General features: G+C 45.5%; 2 protein-coding genes and 1 long non-coding RNA gene across 18 annotated transcripts in view; 2 read left to right on the forward strand and 1 right to left on the reverse strand.

The window, feature by feature from the left end:
* NEK11 (NIMA related kinase 11) overlaps nucleotides 1-24,023 on the forward strand; it is a 253,722-nt gene extending 229,699 nt beyond the window's left edge. For 9 of the 16 annotated variants that reach the window (XM_035705157.2, XM_035705156.2, XM_049099934.1 and 6 more), the window contains one exon: nucleotides 12,694-13,559. In XM_035705157.2, coding sequence (XP_035561050.1) covers nucleotides 12,694-12,964 — 271 coding nt within the window. In that variant the 3' untranslated portion in view covers nucleotides 12,965-13,559. Of the gene's footprint in view, nucleotides 1-12,435; nucleotides 12,558-12,693; nucleotides 13,560-18,637; nucleotides 19,222-19,807 lie in introns of those variants that run through there. The other 7 variants (XM_049099942.1, XM_049099944.1, XM_049099938.1 and 4 more) reach the window with 6 other exon arrangements.
* Nucleotides 24,024-24,341: 318 nt separating this feature from the next.
* On the reverse strand, nucleotides 24,342-25,842 carry LOC112661188 (uncharacterized). The gene is made up of 2 exons (XR_003137489.3): nucleotides 25,703-25,842; nucleotides 24,342-25,019 (listed from the first exon to the last, which is right to left on the reverse strand). It is a non-coding gene; the product is annotated as an uncharacterized LOC112661188 (long non-coding RNA).
* On the forward strand, nucleotides 25,412-27,971 carry NUDT16 (nudix hydrolase 16). Its single transcript, XM_025449102.3, has 3 exons — nucleotides 25,412-25,592; nucleotides 25,723-25,992; nucleotides 26,700-27,971. Exons 1-3 carry the CDS (start codon nucleotides 25,455-25,457, stop codon nucleotides 26,877-26,879), a joined length of 588 nt encoding a protein of 195 aa, XP_025304887.1. The 5' UTR covers nucleotides 25,412-25,454; the 3' UTR covers nucleotides 26,880-27,971.
* The last annotated feature ends 9 nt before the right edge of the window (nucleotides 27,972-27,980 follow it).

A 27,980-nucleotide genomic window follows, 5' to 3' on the forward strand; every position in this document is an offset into this window, starting at 1 on the left:
GCTCAGTCCTTTAAGTGTCTGACTTTGCCTCTGTTCATGATTTCAGGGTCTCAGGATCAAGCCCCATGTCCCCCTCCCTCCTCAGTGAGAGTCTGCTTCTCTCTCTTCCCCTCCCCACCCCAACCCCTGCTCTTGCTCTCTCTCCCTCTCTCGCTCTCAAATAAGTAAATAATATCTTAAGAAAAAAAAAAAAGAGGGGATCCCTGGGTGGCGCAGCGGTTTGGCGCCTGCCTTTGGCCCAGGGCACGATCCTGGAGACCCGGGATCGAGTCCCACGTCGGGCTCCCGGTGCATGGAGCCTGCTTCTCCCTCTGCCTGTGTCTCTGCCTCTCTCTCTCTCTCTCTGTGTGACTATCATAAATAAATAAAAATTAAAAAAAGAAAAAAAAGAAAAAAAATTGTTGCAATAGAGGAGAAAGCTTGAACTCTGCTCCAAATACCTCAGGCACAGGGGATTTATGGGTGGCCAATAGGAGAGGAGTCAGTGAACGGAAAGTTATCAGTAGGAACTTGGTTAGGTAGCAGGGGTGAGGACTGACTAAAGTTTGGTCTAGAAGGGAACCTTTGGGGAATCTCACCAAATGACAGGCTGCCTTTGGAATTCACTCTTCTCCCAGGAAACTCATAGTTTCTCACGTCTTTGCTCTGACAAATTCTTCCAAATATATTAAGGTTCTAATTGCTTTTCCTTTGTGATTTCTCTTCATTTGCCTTTGCAAATTCAATTACTCTTATTGTGTTTGAAAAGAAAATTTCTGTTATCTTCAGATCTTTGCTTCCCCTTCAGCAAGGCTGGGGTGAAAATAATTTTTGAAAAATAAAAAATGTGGTTGGAATTGATCAAAGGAAGCACAGTTGTGACTCAGCCAGGAAGGACCCAATCAAGTGGCCAACGTTTCATAGTGCATTTTTTAGGGGAGCTTACTGACTAAAAGGAAGAACAAGAGGACTTACTTATTCTATACTTATTTTATATGTATGGCCATCACAGTGGGGGCCCAGGATAAGATCCACCATCCTTAACCCAGTGTTCATTCCCATTCTAGAATCAGTTTGTCTATAGACTGAAAGTGTTCGATTAGATGAACTCCTTGGTACCTTACAGGGCTTTTCAGAAATTCCAAGTTCTGATTTTTAAATCATTCTTTTCCTCTCTGGGTTGAATTTTCTTATTATAAAATACCCATGTTGACACCATTATAAAGGATCGCTGGCTTCTCTTTGCATCCAGGATCAAGGACCCCTTACCTCCACCTCCCAGGTCCCTGCCTCTGCCTAACCACCTACAATCATCTCCTGTCATCTCCTCCTCCAAATTAGGTCCCAGCCACTGCCGTCTTCTTTCTTACAGGGCTTATAGTGTGTGGGCGTCCCCTCTTCCCTCCGTTGGGAGTGTTCTTCTCCCACATCCTGGCAGAGATGACTTGTCTTTACCATCCAAATCTCCATTCAAATGTCATTCCTACTCCCACCCCTCAGAGAGGTCTTTCTTAATTACTTTAGCAAAGTAGCCTCCGTCCTCTAGTACCTCCTAGCCCAGGCCAAAGGGGGACGCTGGGCCTGTGCTGTAGAGGGTGCCACTTTGGTCATCCTCCAGACATTTTCCTCTCCATGAAGCAGGGAGGCCAAGGAGCCAAGGGGGTGTGCATACTCAGAGCCTGTGTCTCCTCTTCTAGACCATGCCCTAGTTACCTGGGGCCTTGCAGTTCTTCCCCTGGAGGGCCTCAAACCCATTCCCAGAGTCTGTGGGCCTCTGCCTCAGGTCTCCTGTCCCATGGGTGGTCTCGGCTGCCAGTTTGCACATTCTAATCTTGAGGGAGACCACAGAGAAGCTATTTGCAGGAAGCTATTTGCATGAATCTTGGACATAAGGGCCAAGGTATCAAATGTGTGTGCAAAAAAAAAAAAAAAAAAAAAAAAAAACCCTCCCAGTGGGAATCTGAGCCAGGTTAAAAAGAAGGGGATAGGTCAACACCCAGGGATAAAGGGCCAGGGGCTGGCTCACCCAGCTCTACCCTATTCCAATGCAGAACTCTGAGGAATCAGAATACTGAATGCAAACCTGGCCTTCCAGGTCTTTATAAAGTTAATTTGTCAAGGTAAGAGGAATATCATGTATTTTTAAAAATTGTATATATTTATTTGAGAGAGAGAGAGAGAACCTGTGAGAGCAGAGCAGAGGGGAGGGGCAGAGGGAGAGGGAGAAGCAGACTCCTCACTGAGCAGGGAGCCAGATGCAGGGCTTGATCCCAGGACTCCAGGATCATGACGTGAGCCAAAGGCAGAGGCTTAACTGACTGAACCACCCAAGCGCTCTGAGGTAGCTTATATCTTATTTAATACTTTGTTAGCTTGGTTCATAACTTTTAATCATTGAGGCATGTGTAAGCCTCCATTGGTACTCTTGCCGCACCCCCACAAATGTTTCCTCTGTGTAATGGCTGATCAAGAGGAGGCGGGGGTGCTGGTCCACATGAAAGGACCTGGTGGGCCAAAGAAGGCTGGGACCAAACATCTTTTCTGCCCTCGCCCTGGCCAGGCATCCCAACCCTCTTCTGGGCAGCTCGCTCTCTCTTCCATTTCTGTTTCATTTTATTTGCAGCATTGACAAAAATTTTAAATCACCTAGCTTATTGTCTGCCTTCTTCTAACTAAAATCCAAGTTCTTCGGGCAGCATTCCTGGCACTTGGCATGTACTAGGGGCTCATTAAACATGTGCTGACTGAACAACTTAGTGTGGTTTGGGGCCAGGACCACGCCAGATGCCAGGATGACTAGGAAAGGTTCTCTGTCCCCAAGGCTTCCAGCCCCATCAGGGAGCGGACCTGAGGGCAAACAAAGTCCTTCACTTTTAGTTTTTACTCCTCAAGTGACTAATTAATCTGGAAATAAAAATATAAATGTAGCAATTATTGAGGAGCTTCTACCGGGCAGAGAAACAGTCTGCCAAAGCCAATTAGCTCCGAGGAAAGGGCAAGACAAGACACTTTCCTATTAGCTAGTCTAAAGGGATCAGGGATGAGGGAGCTTTTAAGTTGGATGACTTATCAAAACTGGTGGAAACGTGTTCCTTTCCACCTCCCGCCCACCCACCCACCTCCAAAAAGAAATTGCTTGTTGTTTTCCAGGAGGGGAGAATGTTAAACATTTTCTGCTGTTCAGCTAGAATGTTGTCTGGAGCAGGAGGCTGACATCCCCTCTGCTGCTGCTCTTTGCCTTATTTAACTGGCTGGGCAGCCAGTGCCATCTGTTGAACAGCACAGTGGTGGCCACCTCTCCCTCTGCGGGGTGGAGGGCCTCTGGGGGTCCTCCTTCTCCAAGGCCTCATGTGTGCCCTGGGGCAGCGGGGCTTTTGGCATCTGTGGGCAGATGTCAGTTGCTTTCCAGATAGCCCCATGTGTCAGGCGTCAACCACAGTCTTTCCACACAGAATTTTTTTTAAGTCAGGCTTGTTTCTTCCCATTCAAAAATACACGGTCATTTTTATCCAGAGAGGATCGATTATATAGGTCACATCAAGCCAATCCATTTGAAATAGGGATGAAAATATAATCATACTGAAGGCGGCACTTAATTGGAGCTTTATCTTGAAAAACAACAACTAAAGATTACAAAAGTGATCTTCTACTTGGCAAAATTAGGTTACAGTTTCACCATGTGCTAATTCTTAGACTAAACCATAGAGATGCATATGTTTAAAATAAGATTGTGTGATATCACCATGTTCCTTTTCCATTTGGCTTTCAAAGCATCTATTCATTCATCCAACATGTATTTATTGTGTACTTACTATGTGCCAGGCACTGTGCTAGGTAATGGGATCAGTGAACAAGAAAGATGAAAATTATCCATGCCCTATGGACCATATATTCTATAGTGAGGTGACTGACAGATCATAAAATATTATGGAAGGACACAGTATGCTAGAAAGTGTCAAGTGCTGAGAAAATACAAAGCAGGGAAAGAGAATAGACAGTGCAGAAGGGGAGTAAAAGTTACGGTTTTAAAGAGGGCAGTCTGGATAGGTCCCTCTGAAAAGATTACATGAGGACACACAACTGGAGGAGATGAAGGAGAGAGAGAGAGATATTGGAGAAAGAGCATTCTCATCAGAGGGAACAGCAGGTGCAAAGGCCTGGGATAGAGTGTGCTTGGGGTATTCAAGGAAGAGCAAGGAGCAAGTATAAGAGGAATGGAGTGAGGGAGAAGAGGGAGGGAGGAGATGCATTTGGAAAGCATGGTGGGAAGATGGTTCAGGATCTTTTAGATCACTGCAAGGACATTGACTTCACCCTGAGTGATATGGGGAGCCCAAGACAGGGTTTTGAGCAGGAGAGTGAAGGGATCTGACTTACTCTGGCTACTGAATTGATAACAGATTATAGGGGAGAGAGGGTAGGAGCTGAAGGCCAACTGAGAGGCCATTATAGCAATTGGGTAAGAGTGTGGTGGCTTGGACCAGGGCAGTAGTGGAAGTCGGCATCCTGCATACATTTTGAAAATGGAGATGATAGGATTTACTAACCTGTCTGGTTACAACAAATGCTGAACTAATGGAGTAAGAGAGGAATTGGGATGATTCACAGGTTGGGGGCAGAGCAAATGGAAGGCAAGAGTTGACATGGACAGAAATGGGGAAGGCTACAGTGTTAGGATATTTGTGGAAAGAGCTCAGAAATTCAGTTGGGCATGAGATTTCTACCTGTTATTCAGGTAGAGATACTAAGTGAGTAGCATGCTCAAGGCATTCTTTCTTGAGCCTCTGGAAACTTACTTCACAAGCTGCTTCCTTTCCTTATGAGGACCCTTATTTCCTACAGTATATAGGGAACAAAGCTGTAGGGAAGAATCTGAAACTAGGCACCCAAAAGCAATGAGATACTATTACTACCAGAGCATTTTTTAAACCCCAAAGAAAGGGAGAAACTTCTTGAACTGGTGTAGCTAAAGCTCTCTAATAATGTCCCAAGATAACTGAAGGCTCTACTCCTATCTTTCAGCTAATGTGTGAGAGGAGAGATAACCAGAGGGTGGGAGTTGGTAACTTGCTTCAAACCTTTGAAAGTGTCAAGGTCGGGATCCCTGGGTGGCGCAGCGGTTTGGCGCCTGCCTTTGGCCCAGCACGTGATCCTGAAGACCCGGGATCGAATCCCATGTCGGGCTCCCGGTGCATGGAGCCTGCTTCTCCCTCTGCCTGTGTCTCTGCCTCTCTGTCTCTCTCTCTGTCTCTCTCTGACTATCATAAATAAATAAAAATTAAAAAAAAAAAAAAAGAAAGTGTCAAGGTCATTGAAGGAGACTGAAGAGACACAACTAAATACTACACATGGTTATTTTGACCTGGATCCTTTAATTATAAGAAGCATTATTAGCCAATTGGGAAAATGTGAATGGATTAGAGTATTAGATGACAGTAATATATCAATGTTAATTTCCTGATCCCGATGGCCATTCTGTGGTTATGTAAAAAGGGTGTCTTCATTTGTAGAAAACATACACTAAGTATGGAGGGGAAGGGGCATCAGGTTAGCAACTTATTCTCAAAAGGCTCAGGGAGAAAAAGAGTTCTTAGTATTATACTTGTAACTTTCCTGTAACTGTGAGATTATTGCAAAATTAAAATGATATTTAAAACATGAGAACAGAGGATCTTGACTGGTTCAGTCCATAGAGCATGTGACTCTTGACCTCAGGGTTGTGAATTCAAGCCCAACTTAGGGTGTAGAGATTACTAAAAATAAAATTAAAAATTAAAAAACATACAGATATTTTTGTTTGACGTCTTCAGAACCCTTAAGAAAGATCGATAGAGGGCACACAGAGCAGTCATTATTGATGGGTAAATAAATAGCCATGATAAAACATATTGTTTGCAAGTTAAAAGGAAACATGAGAGGAAGTCAGTAAAGCAATTTGGTGGATGAAAGATTGAGTTTGGAGGAAATGGTCAGGGAAGAAAGTACTCTCTTGTGGTTTAACGGAGTTTTTTAGCTGGGGAGTCAGCCAAACACATGTTGGGGGTTGACTCCAGGCAGCTGGAGCTTCTTCAGAAGCCTAGGGAGGCTTCATCCAACTCCCCTGTGTCCACTATCCATCTGGGCAGGATGGTGATCCAGCCCAAAGAGCACTGGCCTGTAAATGAAGCATCTGGACTAAGATGACCTTTAGGATCCCTTAAATACTTAAAGGACTTTAAACACAAGAATAGAATGTATAAAACATGTGTAACATATGAAGAAATAGATGAAAAAGAATGAAAATGTAGTTCTTTTCATTTGAAAATGTAAGATCTTTTTACTTGAGATACCCTTCTAACTAAAGGGGTGGCTCCTGCCCCCCATCTCTCCTTCCACCCCTCCTGTAGAAAGAGCAAACTTAACAACCTCTTCCTTAAGGTGAACTGCATAAAAAGCACTCTCTGTCTTCTCAAATCTTAGGTAACAGGAAGAGTCCCCTTAAAATAGAAGTTTCTATTTTATGATTTCTAAAATACTCTGATGCATCATTGCAGAAATATTACAGTATGTTTTCTGATCTGAGTGTCAGAATAAATTTACACTGAAATATTACAGTGTTAGAAGTACCTATCACTTTTCTTTTGGCTTCAAATGAGTTTGTGTATAGCGTGCCTGATTTTTCCATTGACCCATAATTTATTTAGAATAAATACATTTACAAACATGGTACTATTTAATCCCTATCTTTGTTACAGATTTCTCTCAATTGTATTGTAATCAGATAACTAAATTTTGTGTAATATCTATTATTTGAAATGTGTTGAGCCTTGAGTTACTATCTAGTATATGGTTAGTTTTTGTAAATGTTATGAAAATCTGGAAAGAATAAGGGTTCTCTAATTGTCAGGGAGGGACAGGGTCCTATATATGTTTCTTAAGTTTAGCTTATTTAAGTATATTCAGATTTTCTATGTCACTACTAATTTTTCAAATGCTTCATCTATCAATACCGGAGCAAAATGTAGTAAAATCCTATACTATGGGGAAATTCCTGACAATTTCTCCTGGTCATGTTTTACATATTTTGATTCTACTTTATTAGATGCATACTGGTTTAGAATTTTTATTTCCTCCTGGTAAGTTGAACTATTTTCATTATCGAGTGGCACTCTTTACTGTAATGCATTTTTTTTTCTTAAAATCTATTTGTCTCATGTTAAGACAGCAATCTCTAGCTTTTTTTTTTTTTTTTTTTTTGAGTATTTGCCTGGCACATCTTTTAATTTATGTTTACTCTCAACCTTTCAATGCCCTGTGTTTTAGGTGTATCTCATAAACAAGCTGGATTTTGTTTTTTAGTCAGTATTTACCCAGCTACATTTACTACATAAACAATGGACAGTATTTAGGTCACAAACAATCCTTATAGGAAAGGTTAACTTGAACAGTTTCCAACCAACAGTTGCACTCAAGATTCTGCTGCCAGGGAGGACCAAGCAGATGTCAAGCACCATTTACGAAAAGGGGCCTGAAAGTCACATATCCCAACTGGAGGTGCCATATATCACCTGTGCATTGGCAGTGCAGTTGTCTGCCTCTGTAGAGAGAGATCTGTTCTGTCGTTGCCCACCAGGTTCAGAGATAGCCATTTGAACTACTAGATGTGGACAGAAGGGGTACAAAATCTATCCTTAATAAATATTCCTGATGCTTGTTAGCACTAAATGATCACTAAGACCACAGTATTGAGGGGAAATACATTGTACCATTTTATTCCCGTAGTGCCTCATACATATTTAATGTTCAGGGATTTCTTATAGTCTGTAAAATCATTTTCAAGCTTTCCTTAAACTACACCTGAAGAGTAATCTATGTGTTCTCTTAATGCTTTCTGCTAAAATAGGTTTTTGTGATTATTTCTACAAAATTACTTTTTCTTTTTTTTTTACTCCTACTCTGCCACTGGCTTTCTTGTGTCACTTTTTTTTTTCTTTTCAAATTCAGTCAGAGAAGATAAAAGTACTTATAAAATAGTTTCTTAACCAGAGGTAGAACTACAAAACTGCTTGAAGCTTACAGTTAAACTGAAGTAGGACTTTGGTGCAATCCAGCATCAGGAAAACAACTATAAAATGATGGCAAATAAGCAGCTGGTAGGTGACAGGTATTGGGCTAAGATACATGTGTGTATGTGATTTCCACTTAACTATGAAAATTCAAGTCCCAGAGAGGTTAAGTAACTGGCCCAACACCACACAGCCAGTGACAGGTAGAGCCAAGATTCAACTCCAGTGTCTCTGAATCCATAGTGATGAAAAGTGAGTCCTGGAGTGAAACTACTGGAATCCATGTTCCAGTTCCACCACTTAAAAACTATGTGGCGATGGGCAAGTTATTCAATTCCCTCTTATATCTCACTTTCCTCATCTATAGAATGGAAATACCAACATCATATGCATAGGATTTAATGGGATGATATGAAATGATGCTCAGAATAGAACCTGGCACATAGAGAAGGCTCAAAAACTATTAGTCATTATAGTTTAAGGGAACATTTTGAGGCTTCATATCAGTGGGTGATATTACTAGTCAGATTCCCAAGTTTCTTTTTTTGAGAGAGAGCACACTCGAGCCTGTGCACATGTGAGGGGAGGTGCAGAGGGAGACGGAGAGAGAGAATCCCCAGCAGACTCCCCACTGAGTGCAGAGCCCAATATAGGACTGGATCTCAAAACCCTGAGATGGTGACCTCAGCTGAAATTGAGAGAGTCTGTTGTTTAACCCACTAAGACACCCAGGTGCCCAGATTCCAAAGCTTCTTTAACAATATGTTTATCTGCTTCTCACTCTCTTCTTCACACACTCTTCTCAGCCATCAAACTGATTCACTGATATCCCAGTGACCTCACTATTGGCTGCCATCTGGCTTCCCTCCAGCTGTTATGGCCCAAGTGAGACGGTGCCTTATTTCCTCCATGGAGTGTTTGATTTTCCCCACTTTCATAGCACTTTGTATTTATTTATAATTGATAGTTCTTTTTTTCCACCATATTGAGGTTGAGTGAGACACTCTTTAGATATCCAGTTATGGTATCAAGTGGGCAGTTGATTCACACGCCCACAGGGAGGACATACAGGAAGTCCTCAACCTATAAATGGTATTAAAGACTCTGAAATGTAGAGGCCAAAATGAGAAGTCAGCAAAGAGGCTAAAAAGAAGCAGAGAGCATGATAAGAAAAACTCGTGGTGAAAGTGATATTGCCAAAAACAACAGAAGGTTGTTTGAAGGAGAGAGTAGCCAGCTGTTGAATGTCAAGTAAGATATGTACAATGAAGAGACCAGAGGAATTAGCCACATGAAGATCATGGCAAGAGTAGCTTATGGAAGGAATGAGAACCAAAGCCCAAGAGGAGTGAATTGAAGGAGAATGTGCAGTCAGAAAGTAGGAACAGCAGCCATTTGTGACTCAAGATACTTTGCTAGTGATGAAGGTCCAAGTGATCCAAGGGAAACAGATGAACTGAGAATATGGAGGTCTCGAGAAGCTTCTTGTTTAAAAGAAGGCACTGGAGCATATTCTTTCCTGATGCATATGCTCCAGGAGATGTAGAAATAGCTGCAGACAGAAAGGCCACTGAGCTGGTGACAGGCTAGATTCAGAGCATTCAGGAAGAGGATGGTCTTTCATGGGAACACAGATGGTCCCTTCACTAGGGACAGAGGGAAAGCCAAGTAGGTGGGGCAGTTTGGGCACTGAGAAGATAGGGAATATCTACGTGTTTGTTTCTATTTCTCATTGAGATATTAGGTAAAGTCATCAGCTGAGAGGGAGGGTGGGGCTTAGCAAGTTTGAGAGTAAAGAATAAGGAAGAAAGTGTGAAATAGTTAACTTGAACAGTAAAAAATAACCATACCAGAGAAGTATAGTAGGACCATGGGCAGTGCTGAGTGCTATTTTAAATTGCAATCGTTAATTATTTTAATGAGACCTGTTGGCAGAATTGAGTGATTTTCTCCTGGAATGCTCTTTCATTCAGGTACAGGCTTAAGTAAATGGGCTTCTGGGTTTAACCCTTACAACTTTGCCAGAGGAGTTTGACACAGCAAGAGGGGAGCAAAAAGGCCAAGGGTGTTTGCAAGATAGTGATTATAATAATGGACCATGAAACATAATGAAGGAAAAGTGGGAAGTGGGGACATGAGGACACATGGTGACAGGCCAAAGGATTGCAAGGTAACCATGAAGTAGAAGAATAGCTGGAGTAACTGTGGCGAAGAGTATAAAGGAATGGTTGAGGAGTGTAAGGCTTGATATCAATTTGTGGTTATTGGTGCTGAGGAGGTCAAGGGTATGACCACGGGAGCGGGGAACTGAGGAGGGTAAAGAAAATGATCATTGGATATGAGACAGTCCAAAGTCAGAGACACCAAGAATACTGATGCCACGAGAATGATAACAGGAGTCAGGTGTGGGAGAAAGAGCATGCGAGTTACCGAAGTCATCTGTGAGTGGGGGCGTGACAGTGTTTGCTAAATGTTAGCAAAAGCAAAGCTTGGGTTTCTGGAGGTAACTGAGGTGACGAGGGATGTGAGGCACCCTGAGATCGGTCCTGATCATCTCCAGGCAGAAGGTGGGAAATCTGTTCAAGCTGGACACCCTGGGGCCCTCAGGCTGCCGATCTCCCCAGCACAGGACCTGTGTTTGAGTTTAAGCTCCGACAGCCACTAGCTGTGTGAGTTTGCAAAAGTCAACCTACTTATTCTCATCCATCAAGTAGAGATAAATGTTCAATGACTTGCCTCGTTCACAAGGATCATTTGAGATAATGAATGTAAAAGGATTTCGTAAGCTCTGAAGTACCATTAAAAAGTGAGTTAAAATTTAAAATATCCATCTTAACATTATAATTTCTAGCCTCTAAACTAGAGCAAGATAAATTACTTACTCTTCTTTTTGTCTGCCACAATACCTAACCTGGATGCTTGTGTTCTAGAGATTGCAATGTTGAATAGTACTGAACAGAAAAGCTTATAAAATGAATTAGAGCCTGTGATTAATGCCTTCAGTGTTATTGTCAGCATTACCATCAGCACCGTCTAGCAGTAATGCTTTAAAAATTCTGAAGGAAAAAAAAAAAAAGAAAAACTGACTTTTCTTCTCAGCAAATCCAGTGAAGTGAAGAATAAAGAAGCATTTTTTAAGGCTAAAGTCCTAAAAATATTTATGCATTTTGACCAAACAATTCCATTCTCACAAACTTTTAAAATCTTTTAATTCAGTTCAACATGTATACAGAAAAGTACAAAAGTCACAAACGCACATATGGCTTTTCACAGAGGGAACACACTCAGGTAATCGGCCTCACTCATAGAAATTGGAAGCCAGAAAACATTCCCCTGGATGAAAAAGCTGTGTTCCTGAGGACATTTGCTCAGTGTTATAGCAAAAAAAAAAAAAAAAAAAAAAAGCTAAATGTTAGGTGAAGGAATGACTCGGTCAGTGCTGGCACATAAATTCAGTGGAACAGCATGGAGGCATTAAAAATGACAGTTTTGAACTGGAGAAGGAAATTCACCAAACTCGAATGCCCTGGAGTCAGGCCACCAGGTGGATCCAAGAAGCAGCCTGCTCTAAAATGATGTGAGGGGGCAGCCCGGGTGGCTCATCGGTTTGGTGCCGTCTTCAGTCCAGGGTGTGATCCTGGAGTCCCGGGATCGAGTCCCTTGTTGGGCTCCCTGCATGGAGCCTGCTTCTCCCTCTGCCTGTGTCTCTGCCTCTCTCTCTCTCTCTCTCTCTCTCTCTCTCTCTCTGTGCCTCTCATGAATAAATAAATAAAATCTTTAAAAAAAATGATGTGAGGAAGGTGGACGCGGGGCAGTAAAGAGATGCAGAGCAGGGACCGTGGGCCGCACCCCGACCTCCACATTAAAATGCTAAAGACAGTCAAGCACTGGGGCGCCTGGGTGGCTCAGTCAGGTAAGCATCCAACTCTCTTTTTGGGCGGTTTGGGCGCAGGTCCTGATCTCAGGGTCCTGGGTGGAGCCCCACGTTGGGCTCTGCACTCAGCAGGGAGTCTGCTTAAAGAGCTGTTGTAAAGGTGAAGGGCGCAGAAAAGCACATCCCCTTCCCTGGCCTCTTCCTCCTGGTTACTTCAGTGTCCTCATTAACCTGATTTCTGACTTCGTATCCCACTCTTCTTTCCCCCCTTGTTCTCCAGACTCCAGCCACACTAGCCTTCTTGATATTTCTCCAACATGTTTTAGCCTCGGGACCCCCTGGTGTTGGCCTCAAAGGACACCTCTCAAAGGACACCTCTCAGGGGACTGTCCAGCCCCTCACCTGTCTCTCTCTCTCTCTCTCTCTCTCCCTCCCTCCCTCCCTCCCTCCCGGATTTACTGTTCTCCATTGCACATAGCACTGCCTGACATTTTATTGTCTGTGTATTTTTTAAGTTATGTTTATTCTCTACCCTAGAAGGCAAGCTCTATGAAGGCAGGAACTGACTTAACTTGTTTAATGCTCTGCTCCCAGTCCCCAGAAGGCACCTGGCAGATAATCGACATTCAGGAAATATTAAATACTGTTGAGTGTTCAAGGTAGAGCCATTGCGTCTTATTTTTCCCCTAAATCTCACAGGTACAATGTTTGTGTAATAAATGACTTAAAAAGACATTTCTGTGGGCGACCCGAATGTGTAAAACTCCTCTTTGTCCCCTCTAACTTGTGTGGCAGGTCAGCCATGCAGAAGCTGGGAGCAGAGGTATTTGAGAAGGTCTACAACTACCTCAAGAGAGCAAGGCGCCAGAAGGCCAGTGAAGCCGAGATCCGGGCAGCTCTAGAAACAGTGGTGCCTCACGCCAGTGACTGTTTTGAGGTTGACCAGCTCCTGTACTTCGAGGAGCAGTTGCTGATCACAGTGGGTCGAGGGCCCACACCCCAGAACCCTCACCAACATCTGTCAAAAGCAAACACGTTCAAAGGGACGAGTCCTTTCGATACATAAGCTGGACTTTATTATGGGAAATGGGTGCATGGCTGGAGCTCCCATCTTCACTTTCCATTCCTTGTCAAGAGGAGTGAGTCTTGTAGAGGGTAGTAAACCTGTCTGCCTCTCCTCTGAGTCCTGGGCCAGTGCTCTATCCTCTGAGGAAAGCTTGTGGACCAAGTGTGGCTTCCTGGAAATCCAAACCCCCAGGGCTTCCACAGGGTTGGCCGAAGTACCTCCGCAAGGTACTTCTCCTTGAACATCCAGGTAGATGGCTTGGAAGAAGCCATCTACCATTTACCATTTCCACTTGGAGGACAGACTCGGTGCCTGCCTCGGGTCCCTCCCTGTGCTCTGTGGCCAGCCTGTCCCTGAAGGTCGCTGAGCACTGAGCTGCTGACCAGGCGCCACAAATATTTGTCTCAAGTGAACTGGTTTTGGCCCACTTTTGCCCTTCCCCAGGCTAGCAAGCAAGATGTGCGTATATTTAAGGACTGGGACTTAAAAAAATCCAAAAAGATGTTCTCTTCTGTGATTTATTCTCCAAGTTTATCCGTGGAATATTGAAGACTTTTGTTCTTAATAAATATATTTTCCCTGCTTACAGAATAAATCACCTGTTTTATCTGTTTCTTATCTAGAAGAATGTTGAGCAATGTAACACACTTATGTAATAATAATTACTGGAGCTGCTAATATTTTATTTATTTGGTGCCAATTATGTGCCACTACTGGGTTCAGTGCTTATGACTCTAAGGGCCTCATGTCACTGGATCTTTTCATGGAAAAGGAGAGGGAGAGAGAGGAGAAATTACCCCCATCCTTTACTGAACCTGCTTATTTACTCAGTAGCAGAGCTGAGGTGAGATGTCACCCCACATCTGGCTGATTCTAGCATCTGTGCTCTTAACCACTCTGCATGTGGCTTTGCAACCAAGAGGCTACGGCACACTTGCTTGAGGAGCTCCTTAATCGTACACGGGTTTAAACATACTGTTATCCTGACACTTGTTAAAACGGTGGAGAAGAATTTACTCAGGACTATTAACATAGGGGAGACAGATGGGGCTCAGTGCCAAATACAGCACAGAAAGCTGGAGATTTATTTTGTTTTATTTTTTAAAGATTTTATTTATTTATTCATGAGAGACAGAGAGAGAGAGAGGCAGAGACACAGGCAGAGGGAGAAGCAGGCTCCATGCAGGGAGCCCGACGTGGGACTTGATCCTGGGTCTCCAGGATCAGGCCCTGGGCCAAAGGCGGCGCTAAACCGCTGAGCCACCCGGGCTGCCCCAGAAAGTTGGAGATTTATAACCGGGGGTGGGATGAGGCAGGCACATCAGGGCTCAGGGGATATTCAGTTACAAAGAGAAGACATCCAGGGTAGAGGAGCTGGTCGCCAAACTGACGCACGGATGATACCGAGTTCAGCATTCTGCCTTCGGCTAACGATTGAGGGCACTGAGGCCAGCGGCCTGTTGCCTTACGATCTGTTGTGGCCGGTGCTATGGCCCCAGCACAGTGCAGTGCCTTTTAGACTAGAATTTCTTAAATCTGAGCGTCAGGATCACCGGGACGGCTTGTGAAAACAGATTCGGGACCCATCCCCAGCATTTCTGATTCAGTAGGTCTGAGTGGAGACTAAGACTTTGCGTTAACTACAAGCTCCCAGGGCATGCTGACGGTCCTGGGGTGAGAACCACCCTCAGACCACTGTTTGAGGACCCTCTTCCTGTTGCCTCTCCTCCCTGTATTTGGAGCGGTGCTTTGGTCTGCTGTGTGTGTGTGTGGGGGGTGGTGGTGGTGGTAGTGGTGGTGGTACTGATTCATCTCACTGATGTCTCTGAAGGTGGTGTGAGGACCAGGAAAGAAGGGCCCTAAAGCTTCAGGTGCCTCCCAGTGAATGCTCTGATTGGCAGGAAGAAGGTCAAAGTGTGACTACCTTGGCTGCAGGGAATTTGATGGGATCAGTCCAAGGACGAGGGAGCATGGTCCCCGTGTTCTATGTCTCATTCCCACTTCTGCAACCAAAGGAGCCACGGGAACCCACACCCTCTGCCATGCTCGAGAGCTTGTGAACATCACTGTTGTGTGTTCTCTCAACACCTTTACACCATGGAGAGGTGTGGAGGCCAGCACAGATCTTCACTCTGCCTCTTCCCAAAGCTAATGATGCCCCCCACCGCATGCTGGCTGGCCCGTGACAGTCATCTTGCTCACCTTAAAGCTCCTGTGTCTGGGGCAGGAAAAGCAGGCCTCAAATATGGGCTCCTTCCTGGGGGTGGAATCTGAGACCTTGCAGAATTCTGAACTTGAGCATATTGTTCAAGGCCAGATCCAGAAGCTGTGCCGGCTACGAGGGTAGAACACTGAAGGAAACCCAGGACATTTCCATCATGCTGGCAGGTAAGAGACCTCACCCCCAGGAAGAGCGCCCCTGAGCTCCCGTATCCTTTTATGACCAAACTGATTTCAGACGGATCTGGAGGAGGAGGATAGTAGCAGTGAGTTATAAAAGTTCCAAATTTCCTTACAATGATTTTCAAAACATTAGAACAGAATGCTTGTGTGAGTTGCTGGGTCAGAGTAAGAAATAGCTAGATTTTAAACAGCGTCTACTATCCTTCACAAATAGATGAATGTGCCCGAGAACAATTCCCTGGCTTTAAGAACAGGTTACTAAGGTCATTTCCTCTTCCCATTAGGCTCCCCGTGGCTGGGGCCAATTGAACTGACAAACAAACAAACACAGATTAACAGGAGAAAAAGCATACAAACTTTATTTGATATTAATATTTTTTACATGGCATAGGGGGCTCTCTAGAAAGAAGTGACAACCCCAAAGAAACAAGTAGGCCTGAGAGCTTATATACCATTTTGACAAAAGTGATAAATTTGTGGAGAAGTGATAAGACAGAGGATGGAGATTTAAGCTCTAAGGGAAGTAAATTGTGGGACAGTGACTAGGAACTATATGGGGGAAACTAATGGAAAATGGGGGTTATTTTAGTATGTTTGTTGACACCCCATTTTCAATGATAAGAATATGCTTTCCTGGGGCACTTTTCTTGTGGTAAATTTATGCTTTCAGGTAGAAGCGGGGAAAGCAGAACTCTTCCTACATCTCCCATTTCTCACTTGCTTTCATCTTCAAATAATCTTTATGCCAAAATGGCTTATTTTGGGGTGCTAGATCCTGATCCCCATGATGCTTAGAAAGACAGATATAGGCTGAAAACATCTTATCCTCCTGAGATTTGTGCTGTACATCATACCAGGCTTTCAAAAAAGGGAAAGGCAGGGGGAAGTGCCATTTTGGATCACGGCCCCATGCCTTACAAAAGAAACTCCTTTTGGATCCACCTTCCATTTGGTCCGCTGGGAGTGAGGGTAGTGGTGCCAGATTGAAGGCAACTGGAAGAAAATCACTTTTTATTATTACTAGTGGGCAAGTACTTTCTCCTTCAGCCAGACTCAGTCTGGCTTTGGGGCGACTCCAGGGTTGGTATTAATCACTAAGCAAACTGTGAGATGGTGGGTGGGAACTGGCTGGGGGATTAAGGAAGTCAGAAGATGCTGTTATGAAACCCTCACAGGGGTCCAAAGGGACTCCTCTGGCTTGCCGCTTTGTAAAATATATATATTTCCTTCATAAACACCAATTGACCTTTCTGCTTTCTATTTATGCAGAGGAAATGCCATCAGCTATTTTGGATGATGCGGAGATAAGGCACACACAGGAGAGTGACAGCAGTTAATTATTTAATGTATTTGGGGCTGAGGCTGCAGTGAAAGCTCTAGGTCTATTATAAAGTCCGGCCATCACAGTGGGCTCAGGATGAAGGAGGCTGACGAATCAAACAGTAGCTCCAGGGGCGAAACACCCCACTCCTCTCTCAAGATGATGGGATCACTAACTAATGTGTCAGGAGATCGGGCCAGGCCACTGAGATGATAAAGAAGCAAAAAATGAATAAATGAGGCAGAGGAAGGGGTGTGGGGGGGGGCAGGAGAGGGGGCAGGCTGGGACACACAGTAAAGTGTTTTAAACTTCTGCAGGGGCATCTGGGGGGCTCGATTGGTTAAGCTTCTGACTCTTGATTTCAGCTCAGGTCATGATCTCACGTAGTGAGAGAGCCTCGAGTAGGGCTCTGCACTCTGGGCAGGGTCTGCTTGTCTCTCTCTCTCTCTCTCTCTCTCTCTCTCACTCTCTAATTAATTAATTAAATGCTTCTGCTGCAATCTGCATAAGGAAAAAAACACAACTTCACACCAGGTGACTTGCACGCTACACTCACTCTTGCCATTTACTATGTGACCTAGGGCAAGTCGTTTTCTCTGAGTCTCCGCCTGCCTACATCTGAGGCTGCTGTGAAGAACAGGGAAGGGAAGGTAATAGGCTCCATCACATGAAATTGGCAGTGGGGTTCAGCGTAATGCGTGGAAATGCTTTCAATCTGGAAGATGCCCTTAACTTTGGAGGAGGACTCATTAGCTTTGATCGTCAGGCTGCCTGATAGCCCATCCTTGGGAGATTCATCCCCAAAGCCTTCCTTAGGCTTCTAAGATTCAACTACTACCACGCAATCATACCCCGAGAGTAAACATTTTTAGCCATTTTCAGCCAGCTCTTGACTAGAAGTTAGCTGACAGTGGTCTAATAGCTTAATAGGGGCATGGAGAAGGCAGCTCTGGAAAGGCAAGCAAGGGGGCTCTAAGGCCAGCTCTGAGTCCTCACAATGCCTCAACACACCTCACATTTCATGACCCTGCCCATGTGACCCCCAGAACAAGCAGTGTCACCAGTGCCCTTAGGAAACTCAGTTATTCCCTAATTTCAGAAGGAAAATCAGAAATCTGCTCCAACAAATATACCACAATAAAATAATAAAATATGATATAATATATTCATTAGGAATACCAAAGCCATTGGCATTTATGGAGAACTGAAATCTTCAAGAAGAGTATTTTCAAAGTAGACTTGTAGGGTTAGATTAGGAGACAATCTTTGAACAAGCTAGAAATTTTTTTTCTTTCAGAAATATTATGACTGTTTCTTGCTCTGAGAGATTGAGTTTTGGGTTCCAATTTACCCCTCTCCGGACCCCTGACTAGTCCTTTATGACTTCATGGGTCTTCCCACAGAGGGAGTAGATTTCCCTTGACTCTGAGTTGGGCCACAGAACTTGTTTTGGCTGAGTGATCATGCAGGAGCAGGAAACTTGCAGGGGCACTAGATTTTCTTCTCTTGTGCCCCTGCCCTCACCTGCCAGCCCGCCTGTCACAGGGGGAGGATGAGAGATGGGGAGCTGCACCACCCTCAGCCAACCTACAGAGTCAGCCCAGCCAATGATGAATAAAGCAGAACTGCTCCAGGCCATCTGCAAACTCTTGAGCCAGGAGCAAATGTTCATTGCTGTATGCTCCTCAAGTTTTGTGCTTATTCTGCTGCGTCATTATGGTACTGAGCTAACCCATATACCTGACATCACTCTCTACCATTTCTCTTAACACTTTTTGTCATGTCCTCGGGGCTTCCTTTTTTTTTTTTTTTTTTTTTGCATTTGGATTTTTATAAATTTGGAGAAAAGTTTACTTCTAATGAAATGATTTAATGGTTTCTCAGAAAAAAAGTGTGGATCCTCTTTTTCAAAATGGTGAACCATGAACTCTGTCCTTCCTGGTTTTCAGCATGTTTCCGGAAGCTGCTGCACAGGAGCATGGAGCCTACCAAGACCACCTCATCTGCAGATATGGTCTAATTCTTCTTTGGATTTTACTTCAACATGTATTGAGTTCCCATCCCGTACCAGGCATGTAGGCACAGGATTTTGAATGATAAGCATCCAACAGGCAATGATTGGGAACAGCCGAAATGTCTGTCAACAGATGAATGGATAAAGGAAATGTGACATATTTATGTATATACACAATGGAGTATTAGTCAGCCTTAAAAAAGGAAGGAAATCCTGCCATTTTCTACAACATGGGTGAACCTGGAGGACATTATGTCAAGTGAAATAAGCCAGACCCAGAAAGATAACTGCAGGGTCTCACTTCTCTGTGGAATCTAAAAATGTCAAGCTCATAAAAGCAGAGAGCAGAATAGTGGTTGCCAGGGCTGGGGTTGGGTTGTTAGATGTTGGTCAAAGGTTACAATGTGTCAGTTATATATAGGACAATTAAGTTCTGGAGATCTAATGTACAGCAAGGTGACTAAATTAGAATACTGCACTACTTTCTGCTTGAAATCTGCTAAGAAAGTAGATCTTAAGTGTGTTTTTTTTTTAAGTGTTCTTACCACACAGAAAAGAATGAAAATGGTCACAATGTGAAGTGATAGATATGTTAATTAGGTTGATTATGGTAATCATTTCACGATGTATATCAAAACATCACCTTGGGGCACCTGAGTGGCTCAGTGGGTTAAGCCTCTGCCTTGGGCTCAGGTCATGATCCCCAGGTCCAGGAATCCAGCCCTGCAGGAGCACGGAGCTTTCCCTCTCCCTAGGTATCCCCACTCATGTGCTCTCTCTCACTCTCAAATAGATAAACAAAAGCTTAAAAAAAAAATCACCTTGTGCACCTTAAAATATATATATATATAGTCAATTATCCTTCAATAAAGCAGCGAAAATTTCATCAGGCACTTAAGAGGGAGGAAAGATCTCACAGGCCTCAAGAACACAAACATGGAGGACATTGCATGTGGGTTCTGGGAGTTTGAAATCTGTTTGTGCTGGTGGTTCATAAAGTGTGGGGATGATTACATCAGGTTTGAGAGGAAGGTGTAGCAGGCAGCCTCCTAGATGGCCCTGAATGATCTTCACATCTGGTATTCTTGTTTGTACATTGCAACAGGGTGGCCTGTGTGACCAATAAAATACCGTAGAAATGGTGGTGTCTCACTTCTGTGACTAGGTCACAAGACATGGATTCCATCTTGCTTTCTCTTGGATCACTCACTCTGAAGGAAGCGGCCACCATGTCTCGAGGACACCCAAGCAACTTTATGGAGACGTCTATCTGGCGTAAAATTGAGGCTTCTGCCAATAGCCAGCACCAAGTTGAGCCACCTGGGAAGCAAATTCTCCAGCCCTAGGCAAGCCATCATTTGACTGCAGCCCTTGCTGACGTCTTGACTAAAAGCATCACAAGAAACCCTGAGCCAGAACCATCCAGCTATCAGTGACCCATGGACGCTGAAGGAGTAAGTGTTCACTGTTGTGTAAATCACTCCATTTCACAGTATGATGCAGTAATAGATCACTTATAGAGCAAAGCTCAGATTTGGGCCGTTGAGTTTGTCTGCTGTGTTCTGTAGCCAGGGCCAGCCCCCTAAAGAGGTATCAGCAAAGCGTGGCTTTTGGCTGTGTCATGGGACTGTGTGGAGGGCAGGTTTGAATGGGGTGAGGCTGGAGGCAGGGCAAGGAGGCATTTAGCTGGGGTCCAGGTGAGAAAAGGTGAAGTCAGGGCCTTGTGGAGACAACACAAGGGAACCAGGAGAACTGAGGACTGACTGGGGGGTGTCTGTGAGGACTCCTAGGTTCCTAGCATGGGTGACTGGGCCATTCACAGAGCCGGGGATGCAGGAGCTGCAGGGGGAGTGGGGAAAGAAACACCGAGTCCATTCCTCGGTGTGTTGGGTGTTCGGGGTGCTTGTGGGGTATTCAGGTGAAGAGGTCCAGGCATGAAGCTGGAGGTGTCCGTAAAGTTCTTATAATCAATGGATCCACCTAATGAACTCCAGACAACACAGCAGTGGGTATTTTAATGCTGGACCTGCAAACAACTAGAGTAGGGCTGCCTTCTGTAGAATGCCACCTCCTTTAAGGCTGCTGGATTTGATTTCAGATATGTGAGTGCCCCCCAATAATAATCGCAGCGTCTAGCCCTTTCAGTAAGCCCTATTAGTAACCCCAACTGGCTTAGCTGACAGCTCTCTGCTGGTGCCATCTCCTCCCCACTCCTCCATTGTATATCCTTCAAAGTGAGTGGTTCCTCATCTTGGCTCTGCTTTTGAAACATCTGGAAAATTTTATGAAGATCAAGTGGAATAATTTAATATTTTCTGGTAGATGGTAGATGTTGGTTGCAGTCTTCTTTCTGCCTGAAAAGTGAGACTAGACCCTTACCTTTTTCTCCCTCTCCCGGACCAAAAGGATTCTGTCGGTGAAAGGGTTTTGTGAAATGCAAAGCTTTATTCAAATGTAAATTATAACCTTTACCTTCAGGAGAAGTCAAAGATCTTTTTATTTTTAACTTTTACTATAGAAAACATCAAACTGTATAAAAGTAAAGAGAATAATATAATAAGCCCTTATTATGGAACATCACTCAATTTCAGAAATAATTCACAGCCAATCCTATTTTATTTCTATTCTCACCTACTAGCGCCTCACTGGATTGTTTTTATCATAAATTTATAAATATTTCAGCATGTATCTCTGAAAGATAATCTTTTTAAAGCAGTAATACTATTATCATGCTTAAAAATGATCAATAATTGCTATCAAATATTCAGTCAATATTCACATTTCCTTACTTTTTGTTTCTTCAAATGAGGGTCCAAATGAAGCCCAATTGCTTCAACTGATAGGTCTCCTCAAACTCTTTTTATGTATAGAATCTACCTCCATCTCTTTTTTCCCCTTGTAATTCACTTATTGAAGAAACCAGGTCATTGGTCTTGTAGAGTTTCTTTCAGTCTAGATTTTATTGGTGGCATCCTCCTCATTTAAAAAAAATAAACTTAATTTTAAAAAAAGATTTATTTATTTGAGAGAGAGAGCAGGGTGAGAGGCAGAGAGAAAGCATCCCAAATAGACTCCCCACTCAGTGCTGAGCCTGACAACAACAGGGCTCAATCTCAGGACCCTGGGATCATGACCTGAGCCGAAACAAGAGTTGGATGCTCACCGGATTGGGCCATCCAGGCGCCCTTAAGCTTTATTTTTTGTAGCAGTTTTAGATTTACAGAAAAAGTTGTGAAGATAGTACAGAGAGTTCCCACATAATTCCCCCAGTTTCCCTATTATTAATATCTTACATTAGCATGGTGTGTTTGTTACAATAATTGACCGATATCCATACATTATTATTAATCAAAGTCCATACTTTATTTAGATTTTACCTTAGCTTTCATCTAACGTCCTTTTTCTGATCCAGGATCCTATCTAGGAGACCACATTATTAAATTTAGTCATCAGGAATCCTTAAGGTATGCTTTGTTGAGACAGTTTCTCAGACTTTACTCATAGTCAATGACCTGAACAGTTCTGAGGTGTGGTGGTCAGGTATTTTGTAGAATGTCCCTCCAGTGGGGTTTAATGATTTTCTCATGATTAGACCAGGGTTATGTCATTTTGGGAGGAAGACAAGTAACATGAAATACCATATGCCTCACATCGTATCAAGGGTGCATACTGTCAACATGATTTATTACTGTTGATGTTGACCTTGACTCACCTGGCTAGACTAATGTTTGTCAGGTTCCTCCTCAAAGTCACAAAATTGCTTCCCCCACTCCTTTCCACACTGTCCTCTTTGGAAGGAAGTCATTATTTACAGCACACACTTAAGGAGTGGTCAGTTGTGGGACACCTGGGTGGCTCAGTGGTTGAGTATCTGCCTTCAGCTCAGGTTGTGATACCGGGGATCATGGGATCGAGTCCTGCATCAGGCTCCCCACAGAGAGTCTGCTTCTCTCTCTGCCTATGTCTCTGCCTCTCTCTGTGTGTCTCTCGTGAATAAATAAAGGAGTGATCAGTTGTGCTCCACCTCCTGAGGGACACAGTATATGTCGAAATCATTTCAATTCTTCTGCCTGGGAGATGTCTCTTTCTGCTCATTTATTTGCTTCATTATTTTTTAAAGTAAGCTCTACACCCAACTTGGGGCTTGAACTCAAACAACCTCCAGGTGTGCTACTGACTGAGCCAGCCAGGTGCCTCTACTTGCGCATTATTTATATCAGAATGGATTTGCAGATATTTACTTTATACTATGGGTTATAATCCAATACTACTTTATTTTGTTGCTCCAATTGTTTCAGCTTTGGCCACTGAGAACTCTTTCAGTTGGTTCTTAAGTCCCTGTCCCTTTGACATACTCCTGTCAATATGGGTTTTTTTTTTCCATTAAAAAAAAAAAGATTTCTCACATCACAAGATGCTCCAGGTTTATCATGTATCCATTAGGTATATTTCTTGTCCCAGGGCTTGAATCAGCCATTTCTCCAAGGAGTCCAGTTCCTTTTATTAGAAAATGGTATTGGAAATCAAGCTCTGGGTACTGGGTATGCTTTTTGCTACTGGGGTATGACTGCTTCTACCCCCTCACAGCTGACTGAGGAAATTTGTGGACACTAACCCTTGTATACACACATACCTATGACTATTTTTATATGTAACCATCTGTATCTAAGTTAATCTAAACACAAATTTATACTGATGTCTCCAGCTCTAATCCACTACCACATGGATCAGTTTAGCTTCTTCATGATATTTAAAAGATGTTCTTTTGTATTTCTTATAGAATTGTAGTTAGATCCAGATTCAAGTTCAGGTTATGACAAGAATATTTCATAGTAGATGGTGTGTTCTTCTGTCATGAGGTACATAATATCTGGTTTTCTTTTAGTGATGTTAGCAGTCATTGGTGGACATTTCCTATGATCTATTACTTAAAGTTTATAAAATAGTAAAATTATGATTGGCTATATCTTTTCTTCTTTGATTAACTGGAATACCCTATATGAACTTCCCCTCATTAACTATTTGGGAGCCCTGAGGTACAGCCCATAAAAAAAAAAAATTAAAAAAAAGACAAGATAAATGCTGAATGCTGAATCCTTTTCTTCCTCCTCCTCCTCATTATTATTTTAGGATTCAAATTGTATTTATTGAATCAACGGATTATCTCAGAGACTCCCAAAATTTCTCAGCTCTCTGTAACTTAAGGTGTCGGTAAATTTTTCATGGCCTCCTTAAGCCAAAGAAATAGCTATCAATATCATTTACTAATTAGTTAGGTCCAAGTATCTTAAGAAGTGTTTATGTCCTCACAACACGGCACCTGCTTGTCGCCACCTACCATCTCAAAACCTCATTCCCTGTTACACACAGATTTTCATCCCACTGCAAAAAAAAAAAAAAAAAAAAAAAAAAAAAAAACTAGCTTCACAAAGATAGGACGTCAGCAGAAAGGATGCTGCCAATCTAATATTGAATCTAATCACTGAAATCGAAGCTAGTAATGTTCCCGATGTCTGAAAGAGACTGCTAAGTTTCTGGGGAAATCTAAAGTATCTCTCTGTGCCCCTGTAAGTTGTCAGGATGCACTGGCTAGGACCCTCAGAGTTCATTTAAAATAAATAAAAAAGTATTTGTTAAAATTTTAGATTTCAAAATTTTTCTTTTATTTCTTTTTTAGTATTGAAGTATAGTGGACAATGTTGTATTAGTTTCAGGTGTACAGCACCGTGATTTGACAGGTCTATGCACACGTACGCACACGTCAGTGCTCCCCACATCTGTCATCGCCCACGTCACTAGACTCCCATTGCCTCTATTCCCCGCGCTGTACTTTTCCCCTCCATGATTCATTTTATAACTGGAAGTTGGCACCTCTTCGTTCTCTTCACCTATTTCTCCTATTCCCTCGCCTCTTCATTATTGTTCAAATGAACTCATCCTTCAGCATCTTCCGAGGCCGACCACCGAGTTACGTCTGGGTTCAGTACCACAGTGAACCTCAGCGAACCTGCAGGCGCTCTTGAGGGTCACGGCAGGGCTCAGCGATCCTCCCGCGGCCTCGCCTGCGGGAACCTCTGCCTCGGGGGGGTGGAGCGGGAGGGGGTGCGGCCGGCGCCCCCAGCGAGGCGGAGAGCAGTTCCCGAAGGGGTGGCAGGCCGGGAGGGCGGTATCGGGGACTGGCACGGTCGGTCAGGCTGAAAACGCTCCGGGCTCCGAAGCCCTTAGCTGGAGTCACTGGCTGTCGCCTTGGTGGCGCCGGGTGTTCCACGCTGCCTTAGAGGGAGCCGGACCCATCTTCAAAGGCCTCCTCCGGCAACCTGGAGAGAAAAGCGGCCCGAAGCTCTGGGAAGGGCACGACTCTCCCCCGGAGGGGGGCAGCAAGTCGCCTTCGGAGCGCCCCGCCCCGCCCCGCCCCGCCCGAACCTCCGCAGGCGCGGCCCCCCGCCCCCGCCCCGGGCTGCCCCCGCCCCGGGCCTCGGCCCCGCCCCGGGCCTCGGCCCCGCCCGCCCCGCCGCGGCCACTGTGACCCAAGCGTTACTCGCCGGGTTCGCCAGGCGCCCGGGCCTCCGGCCACGCCCTCAACCCGCCCCGCCCCGCCCCGCCCCGGGCCCAACCCGGACCCGGCTCCCGGCTCCCCCCGGACTCCCGCGGCCGCCGCCGCCGCCGCCACCGCCCCGCGCCTGCAGGCCCCGCCCCGGTCGGCTGCCGCCTGCCGCCCGCCCCCTGCGCCCTCGGGACCGCGGCGCGGGGCCATGGCCGGGGCCCGCAAGCTGGAGCTGCAGGACGCCCTGGCGCTGGGGCCCGGCTGGCGGCACGCGTGCCACGCGCTGCTCTACGCGCCCGACCCCGGGCTGCTGTTCGGCCGCATCCCGCTGCGCTACGCCGTCCTGGTGAGACCCGGCGCCCCGCCCCGCCCCCCTCGCCCTCCCCTCCCCTCCCCTCCCCCCCGCTTTCCCCTCCCTCCGCCCCGGAGACCCCGGCCCCGGAGCGCCCGGCCGACCCCGCCTCCGTCCCCCGCAGATGCAGATGCGCTTCGACGGGCGCCTCGGCTTCCCCGGCGGCCTGGTCAACTTGCAGGACGGCTCCCTGGAGGCCGGGCTGAGGCGCGAGCTGAGCGAGGAGCTGGGCGAGGCGGCGGCCCACGTGCCCCTGGAGCGCGCCGACTACCGCAGCTCGCACGCGGCGCCCGGGCCGCGGGTGGTCGCCCACTTCTACGCCAAGCAGCTGACGCTCGAGCAGCTGCTGGCGGTGGAGAAGGGCGCCCCGCGCGCCAAGGACCACGGGCTGGAGGTGGGCCCGCCCCGCCCCTGGAAGCCGGGTCGCCGGGCCCTTGGGCCCCCTGCCCCACGGAGGCCTCACCCTTCTCCCCTTTTCGCCGGCCTCTGCGGTGGTTTTTCTAGAACACACCCAACCCATCCAAATCTCTCTCGTCCCCGTTGATTCAGCCAAGCCTTGCTCCCTAGGCCCCTGACTTTCTTGGGTAGAAGATGTGGCCACTTATGGGGGCGGGGCCGGGGGGGTACTAACCACTTTGTGGTTAGGCTAGGAGAGTAGGGGAGTGGACTGTACACGGCGAGGGTTCTCAAACGTTGGCAGGTATCAGGATCATCTGGGAAGCTGATTACTGACCCCACTCCCAGAATTTCTGGCTCGGAAGGGGAAGGAGGGAAGGACCTGGGACTTTGCATCTTTCAAAAGTTCCTAAATGATGCTGATATGACTGATCTGTTGTATTTTTTGAGAACTACTGGTGCAAGGCCAAGCGTGCATCCTGGAGGCAAGAGCCGCTAAAGGTTTAGTGCTGTGGGAGGGATTAGCATTTCTGAAACTGGATAGCGTGGTCATTTGTCTGTGGAGAGCTGGGCCCACTGGGTATAAGATCTAAGTCCTCAGGCCTGGTTCTGCTGGACTGATCAGGGATGAGACCCCTGATCTGGAAAGATCTGTCTAGGATGAGCTACCGATCTCACCGTCACCTGTCTCCCTTCCTTTCACAGGTGCTAGGCCTGGTACGGGTGCCCCTGTATACCCTGCGGGATGGTGTGGGAGGCCTGCCTGCCTTCCTGGAAAATTCCTTTATTGGAGCTGCAAAGGAGCAGCTGCTGGAAGCCCTTCAGGATTTAGAACTGGTGGAACCTGGTTCTCTTACAGCCCATAAGATCTCCCTCCCTCACTAGAGGCAGCCCTCTGTGGAGCCGTGGAACCTGAGATGAGGTCCTTGGGACAAAGGAGAGGAGGAGGGAACAGGGAATGTTTTCTCTTCTGAGCTTGATAGATGATAACAGATTAAAAGCAGTATGTGCAGTATGTCTGAATGGAGCTCCCGCCCCCCTGCCCCCCCTCCCCCCCCCAGCCCAGCAGCTCTCCACATCCAGAGCAAAAACCTGCAGCTCATCCCAGGGACCCTGGCAAATCCTCAGAGCCTGCCCCCTCTCTGTCCATTTGCACACACACAGCATGGTAGCCCCCGGACATAGGAATGTCCAGCCTATACCCACGTACAAGCTGACACCTCCCCATAACCACCACATGCAATTTAACCAGGAAGTGGCATGTGTGAGGTATAGCTTGTCATCAGAGCCACATCCTTGTTAGCGAGGAGAGAGAAGCAACACGGTCGCTTTACCCACTGAACATGGTCACATCCTTGCCTGGGTGTTGACAGAAGCAATATACCCCTGGAAGGTGGGTAGAGAATCCTAACCAACCTGCTGTCTTCTGAAACTGAGCAGAAGGGTGAGAAAAATGGCTTGGTCTCCTTGGATTTGAGACTTCGGGGTCCTGGTACATCTCCAAAGCTGTCATCTGGGACCCCTTAGACGGGACATCGGAAGGGAATGGACCCAGCTCTAGCCTACCTCTGTCCTCACAAAAAGAGTCTGCCAGCAAAGAGGGCTTGTAGCGGAGCCTCAGAGCCCTTTGGTTTTTTCACCAAATAATCAGTATGAGGTACTGGAGATCTGGGGACAAAAGAGTCATAGGTCTTGCTCTCCACAGGGTTAAAGGGCTAAATGGCAAATTTCAGGCTTCATGGGCCGCGTGGTCTTTGTAGCATCTGCTCAGCTCTTTCATTTCAGAAGTAGCAACGAACAATAATGGGCATAGCTGTGTTCCAGTAAAACTTCATAAAAGGAGGTGGCCAGCCCGAGGGTGATAGTATGCCAACGCTTGCTCTAGAACGGACGATAAGTAATCAATTTAATTATGATGCCTATTTACTTGTTTCATTTATGTCAGTGTTAAGAAAGAAATAAAAGATTGATACAGGCCTTGCCTTG

This window comes from Canis lupus, chromosome 23, assembly GCF_003254725.2.
Source record: "Canis lupus dingo isolate Sandy chromosome 23, ASM325472v2, whole genome shotgun sequence".
NCBI classification, from domain to species: Eukaryota; Metazoa; Chordata; class Mammalia; order Carnivora; family Canidae; genus Canis; species Canis lupus.